Source organism: Chiloscyllium punctatum, chromosome 21 (assembly GCF_047496795.1).
Source record: "Chiloscyllium punctatum isolate Juve2018m chromosome 21, sChiPun1.3, whole genome shotgun sequence".
In the NCBI taxonomy this organism is placed as follows: domain Eukaryota; kingdom Metazoa; phylum Chordata; class Chondrichthyes; order Orectolobiformes; family Hemiscylliidae; genus Chiloscyllium; species Chiloscyllium punctatum.
This window is the reverse complement of record NC_092759.1, coordinates 3,224,496-3,245,728: the sequence shown is the minus strand read 5'-3', so window position 1 is coordinate 3,245,728 and position 21,233 is coordinate 3,224,496. Positions and strand designations below refer to the sequence as shown.

At 45.6% G+C, this 21,233-nt stretch overlaps 1 protein-coding gene across 3 annotated transcripts; it reads left to right on the top strand.

Annotated features, from left to right (window-relative positions):
* Nucleotides 1-210: 210 nt before the first annotated feature.
* Nucleotides 211-21,002, top strand: LOC140492523 (leucine-rich repeat-containing protein 55-like). 3 transcript variants are annotated; one of them, XM_072591454.1, is made up of 4 exons: nucleotides 211-319; nucleotides 1,016-1,107; nucleotides 1,319-2,127; nucleotides 18,736-21,002. In XM_072591454.1, exons 3-4 carry the CDS (start codon nucleotides 1,524-1,526, stop codon nucleotides 18,969-18,971), a joined length of 840 nt encoding a protein of 279 aa, XP_072447555.1. In that variant the 5' UTR covers nucleotides 211-319; nucleotides 1,016-1,107; nucleotides 1,319-1,523; the 3' UTR covers nucleotides 18,972-21,002. The 3 variants fall into 3 exon arrangements, with proteins under 3 accessions (XP_072447555.1, XP_072447554.1, XP_072447556.1); XM_072591453.1 differs by lacking the exon at nucleotides 211-319 and having other exon boundaries at nucleotides 946-1,107; XM_072591455.1 differs by lacking the exon at nucleotides 211-319 and having other exon boundaries at nucleotides 946-1,118.
* Nucleotides 21,003-21,233: the final 231 nt, after the last annotated feature.

Here is a 21,233-nt window from a genome sequence, read left to right as displayed (position 1 = left end):
AGTCTATTTCTATATATAACCACACAGAAACCTGTCTTTGTCTATTTATACGTGACTCAGTCTATTTATAAGACTGTGGATCTTGTCCACTCACGTACACACAAGACTGTGAATTGGGAAAGTTGCCTGCTACGATTCGCCACCCAGTGCTACATTTGGTACCCTTCCCCCACCCCCCCACCACTCAGCACTCATTCAAATCCCGCAGCTTCTGTTCTCTCGCTCGCACTTCCTGCCGGGTTTATCAAATGCAGCCTTCCCCCGGGCACCGTCCGGGGACTACAGACGTACCTAAAACTTTCAAACATTAAGACGTCAGGTAAGACACGAATGCCTATGAAGATTCGCCCTGAGGGTCTCCCAGCAGGGTAAGGGCTGAGGGGTCGGCGGGGAAGGGGGAGCCCAGAAGCGAGGTACCACCCCCTTTTGATATGGGGGGAGAGAGGTGGGTGGAGGGTGGGAAAACGTGTTTTTAAAAAGATACACCTCCCCCCTCCTCCTCCCTTCCTCACATCTCCCCCTCCTCATCCCTCTGTCACTGGGAGACAGAGTATGGGAGAGGACTCTCTCTCTCTCCCCCTTACACACAGACATAGACGCACACACAGATACACACACTCAGACACACACAAACCGGTCCATTGAACGTGGCAGGGAGACGGGTGGGGAGGATTTAGTTCTCGTGAGGAAATTGTCTGATTTCAAGCTACACTTGGTTTTTTGGGGATGTAGAGACGGTTGCTAAGCGACTGCATCACGTCATTAGATGCACTGGGCCCTACAGGAGCAGACAGAGACAGAGAGAGAGGAAATAATTAGGAAAACAGTTTAATTTCACAGTGGGCAGATAAAGCTCCTGATCCTCTGTTGTCTGCACGATTTGGTTAATTCTGGGGTGGAGGAGGAGGAGGAGGGGGGGGGGGGGGTGTATTGGAGGAGAGGAGGCATTCAGTATTCCTTTCAGAGAACAGGGCCTCCACCCTAGGAATATTTTTTCTTGTCTTTTTTTTTTTAGAAAAAAAAAACAAAGAGAGGGAGAGATCTGGGAGCATGAGAGAGCGGACAAAAGAAACCAGCACCGCGTCTGTTCCCCCAGCAGCTCCGTCGGTAAGTCGGAGGTGCGGCGCAAAATGTCTTTTCCTGTTGTTATTTTTTGGCAATAAAACAAGCAAGTAAATAGCCCGCCTGTGCGAGCCCGCTTCCCCCCCCCACCCCTTCCCCCCCACTTTCCCCCCCAACCCCCCCTCCCCTCCAAGGGTGAGTTTGTGCTCTCTTGTTCGCTCCCAGCCCTCTTTGTGTCGTTATCCTTGTCTTCCAGGTTTCGTGGGAGTGGTCCGTGGGCGAGGGCCATTGTCGAGGGAGAGCCCCACGTCCCACTTCGGAGAAAGGGGAATCCTCGGTGAGCTAGGTTTCTCTGGGGTTGGCTCGGGAGACAAAGACGGAGGACCACACACACACAGAGAGAGAGAGAGATAACGTAGAGGGGGACAAAGGAGGAGGAGAAGTGTCCAGAGGCCAGGATTATGTATGTGAGCTCTTTACTTTTGTTACTTGTGGCTCGAGGACTAGCAAGGAGCTGTCCAGCCCCTTGTAGCTGCTGGAATAAGGTGTCGGACTGCAGCGATAAGGAATTGGTCGCCCCGCCTTTCGGCTTGCCCTTGCACACCACCAACCTCAGCCTGGCTCACAACAAAGTTCTCGCCCTGCCCCCGGGCTACTTCTCCTGCTACACCGACCTGCTGGTGCTCGACCTCCGCAACAACTCGCTGACCGAGCTGCCGGCCGGCCTGTTCCGGCCGCTGGCCAAGCTGACCCACCTGGACCTGAGCTACAACAACCTGAGCCGCCTCACCCGGGAGCTGCTGAGGCCGGCCCGCAACTTGGTGCGCCTGCTGCTCAGCCACAACCCCGGGCTGTCGGTGATCGCCCCGCGGGCCCTCTCCGGGCTGCCGCGCCTCCAGCACCTGGACCTCAGCTTCGACGGCCTGACCGGGGTCAGCCAGGACCTGCTGGACGGGCTGCCCGCCGCCGTCTCCGTCCGCCTGGCCGGCAACCCCTGGCTGTGCGGCTGCTCCATGGAACCCCTCCTGAAGTGGGTGGCCAGGAACCTCCACCAGTGCAACTCCGGTGAGTCTCCGATCTCGGGGGGTGGGGGGGGAAGTGGGGGGGGGGGGGGGTTCATCACCGAGTTGCCCTAAACACAAAAAAAAACGTGGGACCGACCCCGCCACAACATGGACCTGGTCAACTCTGTCCACAGCCGGTGGCCCGGCGTCCATTCCAGTTTGCTGCCAGATAAGAGAGAGAGAGAGAGAGCTTTGTGAGCTCTTCGACTAGGGCAGGCAGCACTCTCTCTTCTCTGTGGTCCTCTGTGGTCCCCAACAAGTGCCTGCCTCACGGGGGAGCTTGTTTCAATAGAGGGTGACCTGATACAGGTTCATAAAGTAATGAGGGGGGTAGATAGAGTAGCTGTCTTTTCCAGAGGATGGGGGGATTTCAGGACCAGAGGGGCACATTTTTGGGGTGAGAGGAGAGGGATTTTTAAAAAAAAAGACACCAGGGACAACTCTTTTACACAGAGAGTGGTTGGTGTATGGAATGAACTTCCAGCGGAAGTGGTGGATGAGAGCACAGTTACAACATTTTAAAGGATGGATACATGAAAAGGAAAGGTTTGGAGGGATATGGGGCAGGAGCAGGCAGGTGGGACGAGGTTAGTTTGCAATTATGCTCGGCATGGACAGGTTGGACCTGTTTCTATGCTGTTTGACTCTGAATAGGAAAGGTTTGGAGGGATATGGGGTAGGAGCAGGCAGGTGGGACTAGTTTAGATTGAGATTATGCTTGGCATGGACAGGTTGGACCTGTTTCCATGCTGTATGATTCTATAATAGGAGCAGCGGCCAGTCATTTAACCTTGTGAACTTGCACGTGCATTCCTAGAAATCATAAGTCTGCCATTCTGCCCTTTGAGAAAGTGAGAACCGCAGATGCTGGAGATCAGAGAGTGTGGCACTGGAAAAGCACAGTAGGTCAGGCAGCACCAAGGAGCAGGAGAATCGACGTTTCGGTCATAAGCCCTTCACCAGGAATGATGAAGGGCTTTTGCCCAAAACGTTAATTCTCCTGCTCCTGGGATGCTGCCTGACCTGCTGTGCGTTTCCAGCGCCACACTGTCCATTCTGCCCTTTGAGCCTGCTCCACCATTCAATATGACCATCCAAGGCATTTCCTGCTCCCACTTAGAGTCGTAGAATTGTACAGCATGGAAACAATCCTTTGGTCCAACTCATCCACAGCAGGGGCACAGGGAAAGTGGAGAGGACATAAATTAATTGGATAATCTTAACAAAGCTGTAACAGCAGAGGTGTAGTGGGCTGAATGACAGCATTCTGATTTGAGTGTTTCCATGATTCCACAGCTAAGGTCACCTGTGTCATGGAAACAGAGACTTTGGTCCAACTCATCCATGCCGACCAATTAATCTAGTCCCATTTGTCAACATTTGGTCAGTATTCCTCTAAAAACCCTTCCTATTCATATACCTATCCAGCTGCCTTTTAAATGTTGTCATTGTACCAGCCTCCACCACTTCCTCTGGCAGCTCATTCCATACACACACCACCCTCTGTGTGAAAAAGTTGCCCCTTCAATCCCTTTTAAATCTTTCCTCTCTCGCTTTAAACTAATGTTTAGTTTTTGACTCCCCGAGCCTGGGGTAAAGACTTTGGCTATTCACCCTGTTCGTGCCCCTCATGATTTTATAAACCTCTAAAAGGTCACACCTCAGCCTTCGACACTCCTGGGAAATTAACCCCAGCCTATTCAGCCTTTCTCTTTAGCTCAGAATCTTCAACCCTGGCAACATCCTTGTAAATCTTTTCTACACACTTACAAGTTTCACAACATCTTTGCTCCCCTTTACCCTTTGATCCCTTTGGGCCTGAAAATGATATCTAACTTCAACAGGAAGGATGTTGATTAAGATAATTGGTGAAAAAGCCAAAATTGACATGAGGTAATGTTTTATCACTTGACATAGTGAGTTCTTGTCCCACCTGAAGGGAGCAGACTCAATCCAACTTTCAGGAGGGAATTAGATTAATACTTTGAAAAGGAAAATAAAATATAAATGGTAGGGGTATGAGGAAAGTAGAAATGACAGGCATCAATTGGATTATTTTAACACTGCTGTAGATATGTGTGGAATGAATTTCCAGAGGGAGTGGTGGAGGCAGGTACACTACAATGTTTAATAGATATTTAGATAAGTAGGTGAATAGAAAAGGATTGGAAGAATATGTGCCAAAACTGGGCACATGAGACTAGTTTAATTTGGGATTATGGTTGGCATGGACTGGTTGGACCAAAGGGTCTGTTTCCATGCTGTATGTATTATAGAGATACAGAGTAATGTAACACGGAAACAGACCCTTCAGTCCAACTCATCCATACCGACCAGATACCCTAAATTAATCTAGTCGCATTTGCCAGCATTTGGCCCATATCCCTCTACACCCTTCCTATTCAAGTAGCCATCCAGATGCCTTTTAAGTGTTATCATTGTACCAGCCTCCATCACTTCCTCCAGCAGCTCATTCCATACACACACCACCCTCTGTGTGAAAGAAGTTGCCCCTTAGGTGTCTTTTAAATCTTGCCCCTCTCACCCTAAATCTATGCCCTCCAGTTTTGGACTCGCCCCACCCTGGGAAAAGGACCTTCGGTGTTCACCCTATCCATGACCCTCGTGATTTTATAAACCTCTAGAAGATCACCCCTCAGCCTCCAATACTCCAGGGAAAATAACCCCAGCCTGTTCAGCCTCTCCATATAGCTCAAAGCCTCCAAACCTGGCAACATCCTTGTAAATCTTTTCTGCACCCTTTCAAGTTTAACAACATCTTTCCGATAGCAAGGAGATCAGAACTGAAACCAGTATTCCAAAAATGGCCTAACGGATGTCCTGTACAGCAGTAACATGACCTCCCAACTGCTATACTCAATGCACCAGTCAATAATGGCAAGTGTACCAAACACCTTCATCACTAGCCTGTCTACCTGCGATTCCAAGGAGGTGATGTTCTTTTGAAAAACAATTATGGAACTTCACGGTTCCATAATCCCTGATGGGTGGTACAGTGGCTCAGTGGTTAGCACTGCTGCCTCACAGTATCATGGATCTGGGTTCGATTCCAACCTTAATCACTGTCTGTGTGGAGTTTACACATTCTCACTGCATCTGTGTGAGTTTCCTCCAGGTGTTCCAATTTCCTCCTACAATCCAAAGATGTGCAGGTTAGGTGAATTGACCATGCTAAATTGCCCCATAGTGCCCAGGGATGTGTGGGTTAGGTGCATTAGTCAGGGTAAATGTAGAGAAACAGGGTAGGGGGATGTGTCTGGGTGGATTACTCTTCGGAGCGCCATTGTGGATTTGTTTCCACACTGTAGAGGATTCTATGAAATAATTAGAGTTCATATTGTATTGAGTTCCACCAGCACAGAAATAGGTCATCATAGGTCAATATTTACTGGCCACATTTGCCACCCTCTTCCCCTTGTACTGACTTTGAGTGGTGGGACCACGTGGAGTACAAATTATTCTGGAGGACTCAAGGGAAACTGTAGCAAAGAATTGGAACAAGAGACAGCTATTGAAGTTCTTTGGTCTTGCACTCATCAGGACAGAATGGCAAGAATGCCAACTCTTGAACAACAATTTATACTTCATGGGAAGAGGGTGCCAACAGATTGGCACTTGCATGGAGAATGCACCAGGGAACAGTAATGGACAAATTTCAGTTCAAAGCAGGCAAGTTGTCTCTTGTTTATAGAAATATAGAAAATAGGTGCAGGAGCTGGCTATTCAGCCCTTCGAGCCTGTAGCACTAGTCAATATGATCATGGCTGATCATGCAATTTCAGTATCCCAGTCCTGCTTTCTCTCCACACCCCTTGGTCCCTTTAGCTGTAAGAGCTATATTCAGCTCCTTCATGAATATATCTAATGAACTGGTACCAATAGCTTCCTGTGGGAAAGAATTCCACAGGTTCCCAACTCTCTGAGGGAAGAAATTCTTCCTCATCTCCGTTCTGAATGGCTTATCCCTTATTCTTAGACTGTGAGCCCTCGTTATGGATGTCCCCTACATTGGGAATATTCTTCCTGCATCCAGCCTGTCCGGTCCCATCAGGATTTTATATGTTTCTATGAGACCCCCTCTCATTCTTCTAAATTCTGGCAAACACAAGCCTAGCCGACCCAGTCTTTCCTTATATGTCAGTCCTGCCGTTCTGGGAATCAGTCTGGTGAATCTTCGCTGGACTCCCTCAATAGCAAGAATGTCCTTCCTCAGACTAGGAGACCAAACCTGCACACAATACTCAAGGGGTGGCCTCACCAAGGCCCTGTATATAAATATAGCAAGTCATCCTTACTTCGATACACCAATCATCTCACTGTGAAAGAGAGCATGCCATTAGCTTTCTTCACCACCTGCTGCGCCTGCACGCCAACCTTCAGTGACCGCTCCACCGTGACTCCCAGGTATCGTTGTACCTCACCTTTTCCTAAACTGCCACCAATCAGATAACAATCTGCCTTCCTGGTTTTGCCACCAAAGCCAATACCCTCCATTTATCCACATTATTATCAAGGATTTTCAATGGGTAAATACGCCAGGCTGCTCCCACCAACCCCCACCCCAAGCTTTCATTCAGCTGCTGTCTGCCAAGGACAGGGTGTGTGAAGATTGGTGGTTTCTGGTATGTTGTCAGCCAGCTATGCTGCGATCAGGCTTAAGTTGCAGTACCTCTAACAATCTGGGTGCACTTGCCCAACCAATCGCTGCCCCTTTTCTCATGTGGACTACATTGCTGCCCCTTTTGAGGTTTGGCATTCTTGCCATCAGGACGATTTTAAAAAAGCCCCAACAGCATGACCTCAGCAACAGTTAGGAATCTAGATAAGTCAACGAGGGAGACAGTTATATAAAGCAACATTGACAGGATTGGATTTAATCAGAATGAATGGATGCATTCCATTTGCATGAGGTACTCAAAATAGTGCTTAGTGGAATCTTTGGTTTGTTGTTGGCAGGGCATCAAGGCAATGATAGTTGCCATGTGAAATAGGAGGGTGGTGTACTGGTAGTGTTGTAGTGGACTAGTAAGTTGGGGACATGGCTTCAAATTCCATCAGTGCAGATGGTGGGTTTGAATTCAATTTGGAATTAAAATTGGACCAAATAGTGACTATCTCACCGTCAAACCCATCTAGCTGACCGAGCCACGGATACAAGGGCAAGCTAGCTTTTGGTAAACTGAGAAGGGGATAGATGCAACTCATCACCCAACCTGTTTATGTTTAGCGTCCAAACTGTTGAAGACTTGACTTGCCGGACCGAAGTGTAAGGGTCAGGATCCACCTAACCTCTAGCTTGTACCTTGAAGTTATTCGAGCAAGTGGGGGAGATTCTGCGTCTGAAATCAAAGGGCTCTGCCAATATTAAGAACAGACAGTTCTGCAGCCTGAAGTTTTCTCAATCCACCTATAAATACATGTGTTTATCTCACGGCCCAGACATCAGAGAAAATGTGTGACTGAGTGACAGAAGATTATTTTTGGAAGCAGCCAGATGTTTTGCATTTCTTTCCATTGCTGGATTCTTGTCATCTGGTGTAATTTCAATTCCCACTATCTGTCTCTGTCTATCTTCAGCTGCCTATTTCTCTCTGTCTCTTTCATTCTGTCTGTCTCTTTCATTCTTTCTGTCTCTCTCCCTCTGTCTGCTTCTCTTGGTCTCTTTCCCTCACCCTGTCCTTCTCTGTCTATGTTTGTCTGACACACTTGCTCTCCATTTCTCTGTTTGTGTCTGTCTCTCACCCGTTCTTTCTCACTTTGCCCATCTGTCTCTTTCCCTCTCTGTTCTTTCATTCTGATTCTGTCTCTCTGTCTCTGTCTGTCTCTGTTTCTTTCTCCCTGTCTCTTTTCTCTGACTCTTGCATTGTTAATCTCTCTACGTCTCTTTCATTCTGACTCTTTCTCTGTCTTTCACAGTCTTCTCTTTGTCTCTCTCACTGTTTGTTTGTCTCTCTCTCTATCTATTTCCCTGTCTCTTTCAATCATTCATTCTCTCTTTCTATGTCTGTTTGTCTCTTTGTCTGTTTGTCCCTCTGTCTGCCTGTCTCTCTCTCTCTCTTTCACTCTGTCTCTCACAGCTATTTGCTCTCTCTCTGTCTGTCTCTCTGTCTTTCACCCTGACTCAGTCTGTGTCTCTGTCTTTCACCCTGACTCTGTCTCTCACAATCATTTGCTTTCTCTTTTTCTCTCTCTCTCTATCTCTTTCACTCTGTCTCTCTCTCTCTGACTCACACTGCCAATCTCTCTGTTCCCTGCTTCTCTCAGTGTAGCCAATTCTCTCTGCCTCAGTCTCTTGATATTTCTTTCTCTGTCTTTTACTTTGTGTCTATCTCTCACTCTCACTTTCTATCTACCTCACACTCTACCAATCTTGCCCCTCTGTCTCAGTCATTATCTTCACCTCACTGTACTTTCCTCTCCATATCTCTCTTTCTTTCTGTCAGCTTCTATTTTCTCTCTCTTCAAGCATCCGTTTCTCTCTCTTTCTCCATTTCCTCTGAGCTTCTCAATGCACCCTTCACTCTTTCTCTCCCTCTGCTACTTTCTGTATGCCCCTGTCCATTTCTCACTGTCTCACTTTCTCCCGCACACTTAAAATGTATGAGCTATACTCATATGAATACTTCAAAGATAGAACTTTGACCCACATAGGTTGGAAATACTTACATTTATTTTTGTGTTGACAATCCAGTTTTATAGTCCCCAGCTTCTGTTATGATCTCCTGTTCTGTGGTGGATGCACTGACCCCAATAGTTTCCTGTAATTGACCTTAATTAAGACGGAGTAACTGTGCAAAGATCATTAATCTCTCAGTAGTGGAGTCGTGACACAGAAGAAAATGAGGACAGCATAACTTAATTGCGGGTACTGGGTGTGAATATTCCCAGTTTAAGGGGTGGGAGGAATGGACAGAACTGAATTGTACTGCTAGTCATAGATTGTTGCTGAACAATGGGAGCCAACTATGCAATGAACATAGAGTTAAGAATTAGTTAGTAGCTGTCTTTGGGTTGTCAATGGGCAAAGGTGCAGGCCTCAGAATTCAGGATATTATTGAATTGGAGAGGGTGCAGAAAAGATTGACAAGCATGTTACAGCAATTGGAGGGCTTGAGTTATAAGGAGACGCTGGGACCTTTCTCCCAGGAGTGTAGGAGGTTGAGGGCTGACCTTATCAAGATTTTATAAAAATCATAAGGGGCATGGATAGGGTGAATGGCAAAGGTCTTTTCCCCCTGAGTAGGGGAGCCTGAAACTAGAAGACACAGCTTTAAGGTGAGAGGGGAAAGATTTAAAAGGGACATAAAGGGCAATGTTTTCACACAGAGGGTGGTTCGTAAGTGTAATTAATGCCAGAGGAAGTGGTAGCTGCAGGAAAAATTACATTTAAAAGACGTTTGGAAAGGTACATGATTAGGAAAGGTTTAGAAGGATGTGGACCAAACGCAGGCAAATGGGACTAATATGGTCAGAGTGGATGAATTGGGCCCAAGGGTCTGTTTCCATGCTGTATGACTTTATGACTCTATTGACTGAAGGACTGGTCATGTCTTTGACCAGAGACTGCTACCTTGATCCAACTATTTCCTCAAGGTGGGGCCAACTCCGCAAGGGGAAGACTATCTCCTTGCTTTGAGGTATCTCCATTGGGATGAGGCCTTTGAAATGAAATTTTGATAATGCAATCCCCCTCAACTGAGGCAGTTGCATTGAGATTGGAGTCATTTGGCTGTACAGCACAGAAACATACCCTTTGGTCTAACTCATCCATGCTGACCAGAAATCCTAAATCAAAAGAATCCCATTTGTCAGCACTTGGCCCATATCCCTCAAAACCCTTCCTATTGATGTACTATCCAGATGCCTTTAAATACTGGAATTGTACCACCCTCCACCACTTATTCTGACAGCTCATTCCATATACACACCAGACTCTGCGTGAAAAAGTTACCCCTTATGTCCCTTCTAAATCTTTACCCTGTCACCCTAAACCTATGCCCTCTAGTTCTGGACTTCCCTATGCCAGGGAAAAGACCTTGACTACTTATCTTGTCCGTGCCCCTCATGAATTTATAAACCTCTTTAAGGTCACCCCTCAGCCTCCGACGCTCCAGGGAAAACAGCTGCAGCCTATTCAGCCTCTCCCTATAGCTCAAACCCTCCAACCCTAGCAACATCCTTGTAAATCTTTCTCAACCCTTTTAAGATTCACAACATCCTTCCTATCGAAGAGAGGCCAAAATTGCACACAATATTCCAAATGTAGCCTAACTAATGTCCTGTACAGCTGCAACATGACCTCCCAACTCATATATCCATGCTCTGACCAACAAAGGAAAACAGACTGATGTCTGTGAAGTTAAAGGATTTCCCTGAGGGTTGGAAGTGATGACTTGAGAAAGCATGACCTTTTGAGATGGTCCAGCACCATTGGAGATAGGACCTCGCTATTTGAGGTGGTACCTCATTGGTTGAGGTGATACTCACCATTTGAAATGGTACCTCATTTTCTGAGGTTGTATCTCACTGTTTGAGCTTGTACATCACTGTCTGGGGGTGGCAGTCCATGGTCTGAGATGGTACATTATTATCTGAGGTGGTACATCATTACCTGAGATGATACATTACTGTTTGAGGTTATGCTTCATTGTCTGCGATGGTACATCATTATCTGAGGTGGTACCTCACAGCATATGATCTTTTGCAGTTTCAGGCAAAATCCAAGGAGAAGCCCTTGGGATTGAACTGAACCCTCTGTTGATGCCCACTCTCCCCCTACCAATTCCCCCATCCTACCCTCTCCATTCCCTCAAATCTCGGTAGGCGCTCCAAAGAATGGGATGACCTTGAGGGCATTGCGGAGGCAATATAAAGCAAAAATAAAGTATTGAGCCACAACCAGTTCTCAAAAAGAAATATTTGAGGGCCTGCTACTGAGATCGAGTCAAACAGTAGCCCAGTACTTGAGAGGAGCCTGCATTAATCAACGAGAGAATGTATTTGCAACTAGGTCACTGAGCGCAAAGATAAACTCACAACATGGCACAGGGGACCAGGGAAGCTTGCCAGCTCAAAGGAACATAACCAGCCCCTTCCATATTCAATTTGTGCCTCATTGACAAGTTGAACAGTAGAAGACAAATGAACAGAAGTATAAAGACCTGTTTCCAGACATTCATAAATCTCAGTGATGAGGTAGCTCCGACAACTCTTGGAGCAATGGTGGAACAAATAAATAATTTCCGCTCTCACCACCTCCCCCACCCCCTCCACCCCACCATTCCCAGAGATTTCTTCCGATTCATATCGCAGCCGTAGGCAGAGAATTAATTCCAAAGAAAGGCTCATAATCTATCAGGTCCCAGTCCAAACCTTGCTACTAGGAAACTACAACTCAAACCTAATTGGAATCATTAAACATTTAGGCCCGACTCTGCTGTCTACCCAGGTCATGATCTTTCGGACTCAAGGTAATTTTTCTGCACTGTCCCCTTAATTCATAGAATTCCTCCAGTGTGGAAAGAGGTCATTCAACCCATCGAGTCAACTCTAACCCTTCCACCCAAACCCACCACCCTACACTTCCCAAGGCTAATCCACCTAGCCTACATATCCCTGGACACTACAAGGGCAATTTAGCCTGGCCAATCCACTTGGCCTGCATAGCTTTGGACTGTGGGAGGAAACCCACACAGATAGAGGGAGAATGTGCAAACGCCACACAGACAGCCCCCAAGGGGGGAATTGAACCTGAGTTCCTGGCACTGTGAAGCAGCAGTACTAACCACCATGTTGCCCCCCATGGCCTCTGCACACCATTTATATCTAGCAATCAGCCTGTCATCTTGAATGCCTCAACTGAACCAGCCTTCTCACATACATTCAAGACTCTCACTGACAGACAGTAAAAGACTCATTGGGGATTCTTCATCAGCCTGAGCTAATTCAAACTTCTGCCAAGTCCAATTCTCCCACTGCACACCTGCCCTTTTACCCACTGCCTGACTGCTCAATAACCTATCTGCTAGGTTATTAACTTGTATCGCATGATATAGAACATTGTGCGATGTATTTATGAAACAGAAATTCCTCTCTATTTTCAACCTAATCTGTGCTACATCAAGTTTGGTGCCGCCAGCTGGTTTTGGGACTGGAGAATTTGTACTTTTGTGTCAATAAGCAATTGCCCAGTTGAGATGACCAGAAGACAAAGGAGCAGAAGAGGGCCATTCAGCCCATCAAGTCCACCCTGATATTCAATGAGAATCATGGCTGATCTATTTATCCTCAGCTCCACTTTCCTGCCTTTCCCCTTGGCTCAGCTTCCTGATTAAAAATATCTATCTCTCTCAGCCTTGTATATCCTTATTGACACAGCCTCATCTTATCTTCCCTTCATTGCTCAGACCTTTGAGTACAGGAGTTGGGACGTCATGTGATGAGGTCCTACAGCACATTCGTGAGGCCTCTTCTGGATTACTATGCATTAAGTTCTGGTCACCCTAGTATAGGAAGGATATTTTTGAGCTGGACAGAGTTCAGAGGATATTTACCAGGACGTTGACGGGAATGGAGAGTTTTGAGTTTTATGGATAGGCTTGGACTTCTTTCTCTGGAGCACAGGAGGTTGAGGAGTGATCTTACAGAGATTTATAAAATCATGAGGGGCATAGATAAGGTGAATGGCAGGTGTCTTTTCCCTCTGGTGGGGGTGGGGGTGGGATGGGGTTCAAGACTAGGTTACATTTCTAGGGTGAAAGGAGAAAGTTTTGTTTTAAAATGAGGGGCAATTGTTTTTAAACAATGGTTCGTGTGTGTAATGAACATCCAGAGGAAGTAGTGAATGAGGGTACAGTTACAATGTTTAAAATACATTTGGATACATACATGAATAGGAGTGATTTGGAGGGATATGGGCCAAGCGCAGGCAGTGGGACTACTTTGGTTTGGGATTATGTTCAGCATGGACTGGTTGGACAATGTGCCATATGACTCTATGAGCTCTTTACCCAACAATGCATCAAATTAGAAATTCTCACCCCATTTTCAAATGCATTCCAATTTTAACTCCTTTGCCAAGACCTGGCCCTCAGCTCTACCCAAGGCACAACAGTCTTCACCCACTTCATTAATGACCTTCCGTCCATTGCAAGGTTATTGATGGTTACATAATGTTCAGCACTATTACTGCCTCCTCAGACACTGAAGTGTTGATGTGCAATAAATTCTGGAAACCCTTCAGGCTTGGAATAAAGAGTGACACTTGACATTCATGGCAACTAAGACCCAGGCAGTAAACATTCCCAAAAAAACAGAAAGTCTTAACCATTGCCCCTTGACATTTAGTGGCATTCCCATCACTGGAGTGTTCTGGATTATTGCTTATCCATGGAAGTGGAGAGTATTTCATTAGACTTGTGCCTTGTAGATAGTGGACAATGCATTAAATAGTACCACTGTTTTCAACTATCTCCAGAATTAATTGCTGCCTAGAGTTATTGACAACTTCACACAGAAAGTGTGGGACTGGAGTTACGTGGAGGTCCAAACTAGGCATCTTTTAAAAAATTCATTCATGGGATGTGTGTGTCGCTAGCTAGGCTGAATTTATTGCCCTGAAGAATGTGATGGATGCTTGAACCACTTCAGTCCTCGAGCTGTAGAGACACTTGAACTGTTATTAAAACCTAAAGCAGGGCAGAAGCAGCATGATTGTTCAGAGATGGCGCAGTAGTCCAGGCAGGAGATCACTGACAGCCATGTTAGGGAGGTTGCACAAGTGAAGTGTTAAGGCTTGAGAGTGTGTTTCATTAAACAATGTAGAGAGAGCTTTACTGTACATCTAACCCTGTGCTGTCCCTGTCCTGGGAGTGTTTGATGGGAGACAGTATAGAGAGGGCTTGACTCTGTATCTAACCCTGTGCTGTCCCTATCCTGGGAGTGTTTGATGGGGGGGGGGCAGTGCAGATGGAGATTTACTTTGTATCTAACCCTGTGCTGTTCCAGTCCTGGGGAATGTTTGATGGGGGACAGTGTAGAGGTAGCTTTACTCTTTATCTAACCCTGTGCTGTCCTTGTCCTGGGAGTGTCTGATGGGGGACAGTACAGAGGGAGCTGTACTTGGTATCTAACCCCATGCTGAACTTGTCCTGGGAGTGTTTGATGGGGGACAGTGTAGAGATAGCTTTACTCTGTCTGCAGTTTTGTGCTGTCCCTGTTCTGGGGAGTGTTGGCTGACTCAGGCTAGAGGGAGCTTTGTACTCAGTATTGCATTCAGAAACATTTACTATACATTGTGCCAATATTCATCCATTCTCCAAGTGTCTAATTACTGTCTACTGGTGTCAAATGCAGAGTTCATTAGATCAGTAACCTGTTGTGAGTCTTTGATTTGACTTTGCAGAGGAAGTGGATGATGAAACGTTTGTATCACTGTGAATTCAGATTGGCTGTAACATCCTAGTGGTGTTTGTGACTTTAGATTAAGGAGTGACTCACAGAAATGAATGAGCTGCAGTTCCCTCTTATTTGTAGCTTGTCTATCTTAAAGCTGACACCACACTTACTCCAATTCAACTCTTGATCTTTGTCTGGTAGGAATGTGTCTCAGTTGGACTGTACTGTTTCCAAGTTTTGCCTGTGTGCAGTCAGTCCCACTGTAGGAGTTCTTTCACTTCATATCAAAGATTCCATAGAATCTGAGTTCATTGCACAGCAGGTACATATTTGGGAGAAACTGGCATCACCATTTTCTCCCCATAGCCTTGTGTCAATCCCAAGCTAATTCCACTCCCCGCTCTATCTCCACTCCCCTGTATCAACCCTCAAACCATTCCCACTGTCCTGTGCTCTCCCCACACCCCAAGTCAATCCCAAATTAATTACACTGCCCCACTCTATCTCCAACCCCCTGTATCAATCCTCAAACTAACCCCGCTGCCCCACTCTCTCCCCATAAGCCCTGGATTAATCTCCAAACTAATCCCACTAACCCATTCAGTCCCCCTTGCCCTGTGTCAATCCCACTGTCTCCCCACAACCCTGTATCAATCCCAAACTAATCCCACTGCCCTGCTCTAACCCTACTGTCCTGTATCAATTTCCAAACTAATCCTACTGCCCCGCTCTATCCCCATTGCCCTGTGATCAATCCCCAAATCAATCCCACTGTCAACCCCCCCCCCAGCCCTGTATCAATCCCCAAACTAATCCCACTGTCCCACTCTTTCTTCATTGTCCTGTATCAATTTCCAAACTAATCCCACTATCCCACTTTCTTCATTGTCCTGTATCAATTTCCAAACTAATCCCACTGCCCCACTCTCTCCCCATAGCCCTGCATCAATCCCAAACAAGTCCCGCTGCCCTGCTGTATCCCCATTGCCTTTTGTCAATCCCAAACCAATCCCACTGCCTGCTCCCTCCCCATGCCCCTGTATCAATCCCAAACTACTCCTACAGCCTTGCTCTATCCTCATTGCTCTATGTCAACCCCAAACCAATCCCACTGCTTGCTCCATCCCCATGGCCCTGTGTCAATCCCAAACCAATCCCACTGCCCGCTCCCTTTCCGTGGCTCTGTACCAATCCCAAACTAACCCCACTGCCCTGCTGTCTCCTCCATATCAATTTCAAACCAATTTAAAATTGCTACAATCCCAAAGGTATTGGGTGGGGCCAATCAATCTTGAATGAGAGAGCAGTTAAATATGAAACATGGTGACCTCATCCAGATCTCACCACAGTTACGGTCAGTGGCATATGGTTGCTGAACAACTCTCAACAAGTCTTGTCACATGGGTCCCCTGCTCATGAATACTGATCTGATGAAAATTTGGTTGAAAATCTAACCATGTTGGTCACTGAAGAGCTGAAGATGAGCCAGGAGAAGCCTAAAGGGAGAAAGATTGATATATCAGACTGAGGAACATGAGCCTTTCATCTCAGAACCAAGCGCATTCAGTGGGGGAGTTTATAAAGATTAAATATTATTGGAAAGATAAATGTGGGGGATTTATTTTTAGCTAATCTGTGAGGGTAGAATAAAGGACACAAGGTCTAATCAACAGTAAAGAAAATTTAACATAGCTAGCAGGAAATCTTTCTCTGCCCAGAGAGAGGTGGCTCAGCAGTTAGCACTGCTGCCTCCAGCACAAGGACCCAGGTTCAATTCCACTCTCAGGCTGTGTGGAGTTTGCACATTCTCCCTGTGTCCGTATGGGTTTCCTCCAGGTGCTCTGGTTTCCTCCCACAGATCAAAGATGTGCAGGCTTGGGGGATTGGCCATACCTAAATTGCCCAATAGCATCCAGAGATGTGCAGGCTGAGTGGGTTGGCCATAGGAAATGCAGGGATAGGATGGGGAGACGGGTCTGAGTGTCATGATCTTTGGTGGATTGGTGTGGACTCGATGAGCCAAATGGCCTGCTTCCACACTGCAGAGATTCTAGAACTAGATTGATGTTAAAAATTGGAATAAAGACATTCAATGCAGACATGCAAAGCTTAAATCCACTTGTATATTGAAATATGCAAGGCCTTTGACAATTTTGTGCTTCTTGAAATTCACTGATGCCATCAATGAGACACAAAGCAGGTCATCTGATCATGACCTCATTGCAAATTGTGTGATCTTGCTGTACACAAAATGGCAGCTGCATATATATGACAACAGTGATGTTGCTTCATGTGGGTGAAAGGTTATTGGGGTAGATGGGAATATGAGGCAATGGGATCTTATTGAATGGTGAGGGAGGCTTGAGGGGCTAAGTGGCCTACTTCTAAACTCTGTGCCCATTCATTTCAGTGTGCATTGGGTTGACCTGAAAATATGAAAGCTGCTATAGAAATGCAGCATTATGCCTGTTGTAAGCATATTTTTGTCTTTTCATGTTTGACATGTAGGTGGCGCTTAATCAACACAGTACAGTAGAAGGTAATTTTGAACTTGAGGACCTCACTGACAAGAGAAGACATCTTGCCATCTGGAACTATCATCAGGACAAATGCAAGAATGCCAAATTTTAGACGGTTCCAATTCATACCACAGAAGGGAGATAATTGGTTGGCAATTGTTGCTATGGCGAAGGCAATGTGGAGCTATAGGCTCTTGTAATTTGGCTGTTGGAAATTTGGCATCATTGGGTTTGTCCTGATGAAGGCTCAACAAGAAAGTTTGACAACATGTCTATATTTTCAACAATGTTGAAATGCTCTTTAATATCATGATGGATCTCATCCAAAGAAAAGGTTATCTAATCATGATCAACTGGACCAATGGGCTGAGGAGTGACAGATTGAATTTAATTTAGATAAATGCAAGGTGTTGCATTTTGGAAAGACAAACAAGGGCAGGACTTGCACTAAATGGGAGAGCCCTGGGGAATGTTGTTTAACAGAGAGACCTAGGAGTTCAGGCACTTAGTTCATTTAAAGTGGTGTCACAGTTAAATAGGGTGGTGAAGAAGACATTTTGCATGTCTGTCTTCATTGGACAGAGCACTGAGTATATGAGTTGGGACGTCATGTTGTGGCTTCACAGAACATTGATGAGGCCACTGAGTACTGGACCACAGTTCTGGTCACCCTACTATAGAAAGGATACTATTGAACTGGAAAGGGGGAAGAAAAGGTTTGCAACGATATTACCAGGACTGGAGGGTTTGAATTATAAGGAGAGGCAAGATAGGCTGGGACTTTTATTTTTCCTGGACCATAGGAGGTTGAGGGGTGGACTTATAGAAGTTTATAATTTTACTTATAGAAGTAAATCATGGGGGGCATAGATACGGTGAATAGCAAAGCTCTTAATGTTAAGGGCATAATGTTAAGGTGAGAGGAGAAAGATTTAAAAGGGAGCTGAAGGACAACTTTTTCACACAGAGAGTGGTATATACTGTATGTGAAAGGAACTTCCAGAGGAAATGCTAGATGTTGGCACAGTTACAACCCTTTAAAACACATTTGTCAAGTACATTAATAGGAAAGATTTAGAGGGATATGAGCCAAAGGCAGGCAAATGAGACTAGTTTAGTTTGGAAACTTCATCGGCATGGACAATGGACCAAAATATCTGTTTCTGTGCTGCATGACTCTATGACTTTATTACACTTATGACACTTGGAAGGTACATGACTAGTAGAGGTTTAGAGGGATATAGGCCAAACACAGGCAAATAGGACTAGTTCAGTTTGGGATTTTGGTTGGCATGGTCGAGTGGATCTTAAGGATCTATTTCTGTGCTGTATGACTCTATGACCTTTGGACTGGCACATGAATAGGAAAGGTTCAGAGGGATATGGCACAAATGGGACTAGTTTAGTTTGAGATACCTGGTTGGCATGGACAAATTGGTATGAAGGGTCTGTTTCCATGCTGTATAACTCTAAGACTATATGGCATTTGAACAGGTACATGATTAAGAAAGGTTTAGAAGGATATGGCCTGGATGTAGGCAAATGGGACTAGTTTAGTTGGGAAATTGGTCAGCATGGAAGGGATGGATTGAAAGGTGTTTCCATGCTGTGTGAATCTGGATAAAATTGAGTTCTTTTGTTCTGTCATAACTTTCTGAGGCTTTTTGTGTCAGATTCCAGGGAAGTGGAGTGCGCTGGTCCACCGGAGGTCAAAGGTATTCCACTCTTCACCCTGACCGAAGAGAGCTTTAAGGCATGCCACTTCTCGTTGACCCTGGATGACTATCTCTTCATTGCCTTTGTTGGCTTCATTGTGTCCATTGCATCAGTCGCCACAAACTTCCTTCTGGGAATTACTGCCAACTGCTGCCATCGCTGGAACAAGGCAAATGAAGAGGAAGAGATGTGACACCTCCCTCCCCAACTTTGGTGGACGAACCAATCGCAAAGCTGCAAGGTTTGACCGGTATTTTGGCTCCTTACATTCAGCCCACGCGAGGAAAGAGCGAGGGAGGAGAAATGGGGATGAGATCATGACGAAGACAACATGTCTTGTCAGGGGAAGAGCTTGGCGTTCACGAAGAAACCCACTTTTCCTTTTATATTCTTTCTGTCTCCGGTAGTGAGAGGCAACCAAGGAAGATACAGATTTGATTCCACCAGCCATGACCCTCTGAGCAAGGCTAGTGAGGAAAAAAGGGCATTTTTGGGTGCCGTTGTACCGAACGATTTGGAGAAGCTGAATTTGCTCTGAGACTCGAAAGCAACTTCTATTGGAGTCTTTGATGACATTGGAGAGGATGATCTTGAAAAGAGAATTCAAGTTTCTTGATGTTATAGCCATCGGAACTGGAGAGTTAAGCCTTATTCTTTATGCTGTTTGTACGATTGAAGATCAGAGTTGACTCCAAATCATTCAACTGTAATCATCACCTCAGTTGTCAAGCAATGGAGGACGCAGTTGAATCTACTCATTTACTAAGTTTTAACTGAGATTGTAATGGTGGAAAGTGACTGAGACTTTGCAACTTTGAAATTCAGATGAGAAGGAAAACTTTGAAATGTTCACTCACTTTTACAATCCGATGTGAGGAAGATCTGATTGAAGATGATCTGATAAGTGAAGACCAGAACTCTAAGCACTGTTTGAAGAAAAATAAAGCTTAAAAAGAAACAAACAAGTTCTTCATTTGTCCTTAATGCTGAGAGGGAGAGGACAGACAGAGTTCAATTCCAGCCTAATTGGTATCAATCTGATAGGCCTTTGGAACTTAGTTGAGTATTCAATGGACAAGAAGCAAAGGACTGTGATTGCAAATAGTTTTGACATGTTTCCCAGCTAGGGTCAAATGTAATTACCTCCAATTACTTAGCGCAGAACCAGGCCATTTGGCCCAACAGGCCAGTGCTGATGTGTCAAGCCTCCTCCCAGCCCCTACTTCATCTCACCTTAGCAACATAACAGCTGGTGAGGAAATGCACTGTGCTGTATGGGAGGCTTTCAAAGGTATGCACATCTTGCACATAGCTAACTGTGGGCGATTCAGCGCTTGCTATAAATATTTCACAATAGTCCTAAACTGAATTTGAACTTTGTGAAACTGACGGAAGGAAAAGGCAATTTGTCAATATCATTATCTTCAAATAAATGTTTGGGGAGCCTTGATGAGCAAGGATATGACAATATTAAGACCAATTTTAACAGGATATATCTTGGTGATGCAAACTGTGCAGGCATCTGCTCATTAAAAGCTGACTAGGTCTGACAGTTCCTGATAAACACCTGATTTATGAGTGTGGATACAAAATACAGAGAGCTTCATATCCGTTGGGCTATTTAAAGACAGAAGCAAAATGAGATTGAGAGGCTGCCTTCCCCGCCAAAAAAAAAATAAATCGGGTAAGGACAATGTTGGCAAGCCTGCCTCAGGAATTCTAACCAGCCTGAGAATACGTGTGTGTGTGAGAGGGAGAAAGAGAGATAGAGAGAAGGCTGGTTTAATATGTCCACTATGGAACCAGGTCACTCAACACCCTGGAGCAATTTACCTTTAGGTAGCAGCAGTTTTTATGGGGAGAATGTTCCCTAGCCAATTCATGGGGAGGGGGCATTTGTCAGGTGAAGAATCACATGCAAGCAAGTTTGGGGCGGTAGCAGAGGTGAACAAAGGAATAACTTTTAAGCAGCATCTTACCAGAGCAGAGAGAGAGAGATGGCAATGATGAGAGAGGGAATTCTTTCTGACTCCAGGCAGCTGAAAGGACGGGTGCCCCTAAGGTGTGACTAAAATTGGGGCTGTTTAGGCAGTCAGAATTGTAGTTTACTCTCCTGATCAGTTATACGCTCTGCAGACCTCTGACGTCTTCAAGTAAGGCTGGAATTTATTGTGTGACTTCTGATGCCCAAATCATGGAAAGGATTAAGAGCCACCCTAAGGTGACCTTCAGTGTTTGCAGCAATTTCTGGTGGCGATATCAAGGTTCTAGATTTATTGGACTGTGTCCAGTGGCAGAATCAGGACTCGTGCCCTGTAGGGTGCCATCATTTCAGCCCAGCCTTATCCACACATGATAATTTGTTGCTTGAAAACTATACTGTGGTTTATCAAAAGGCCTCTCATTGCTCTTTGACCTCATTTAGTTTATCTATCTAAATGGCCTTTGAGCCATT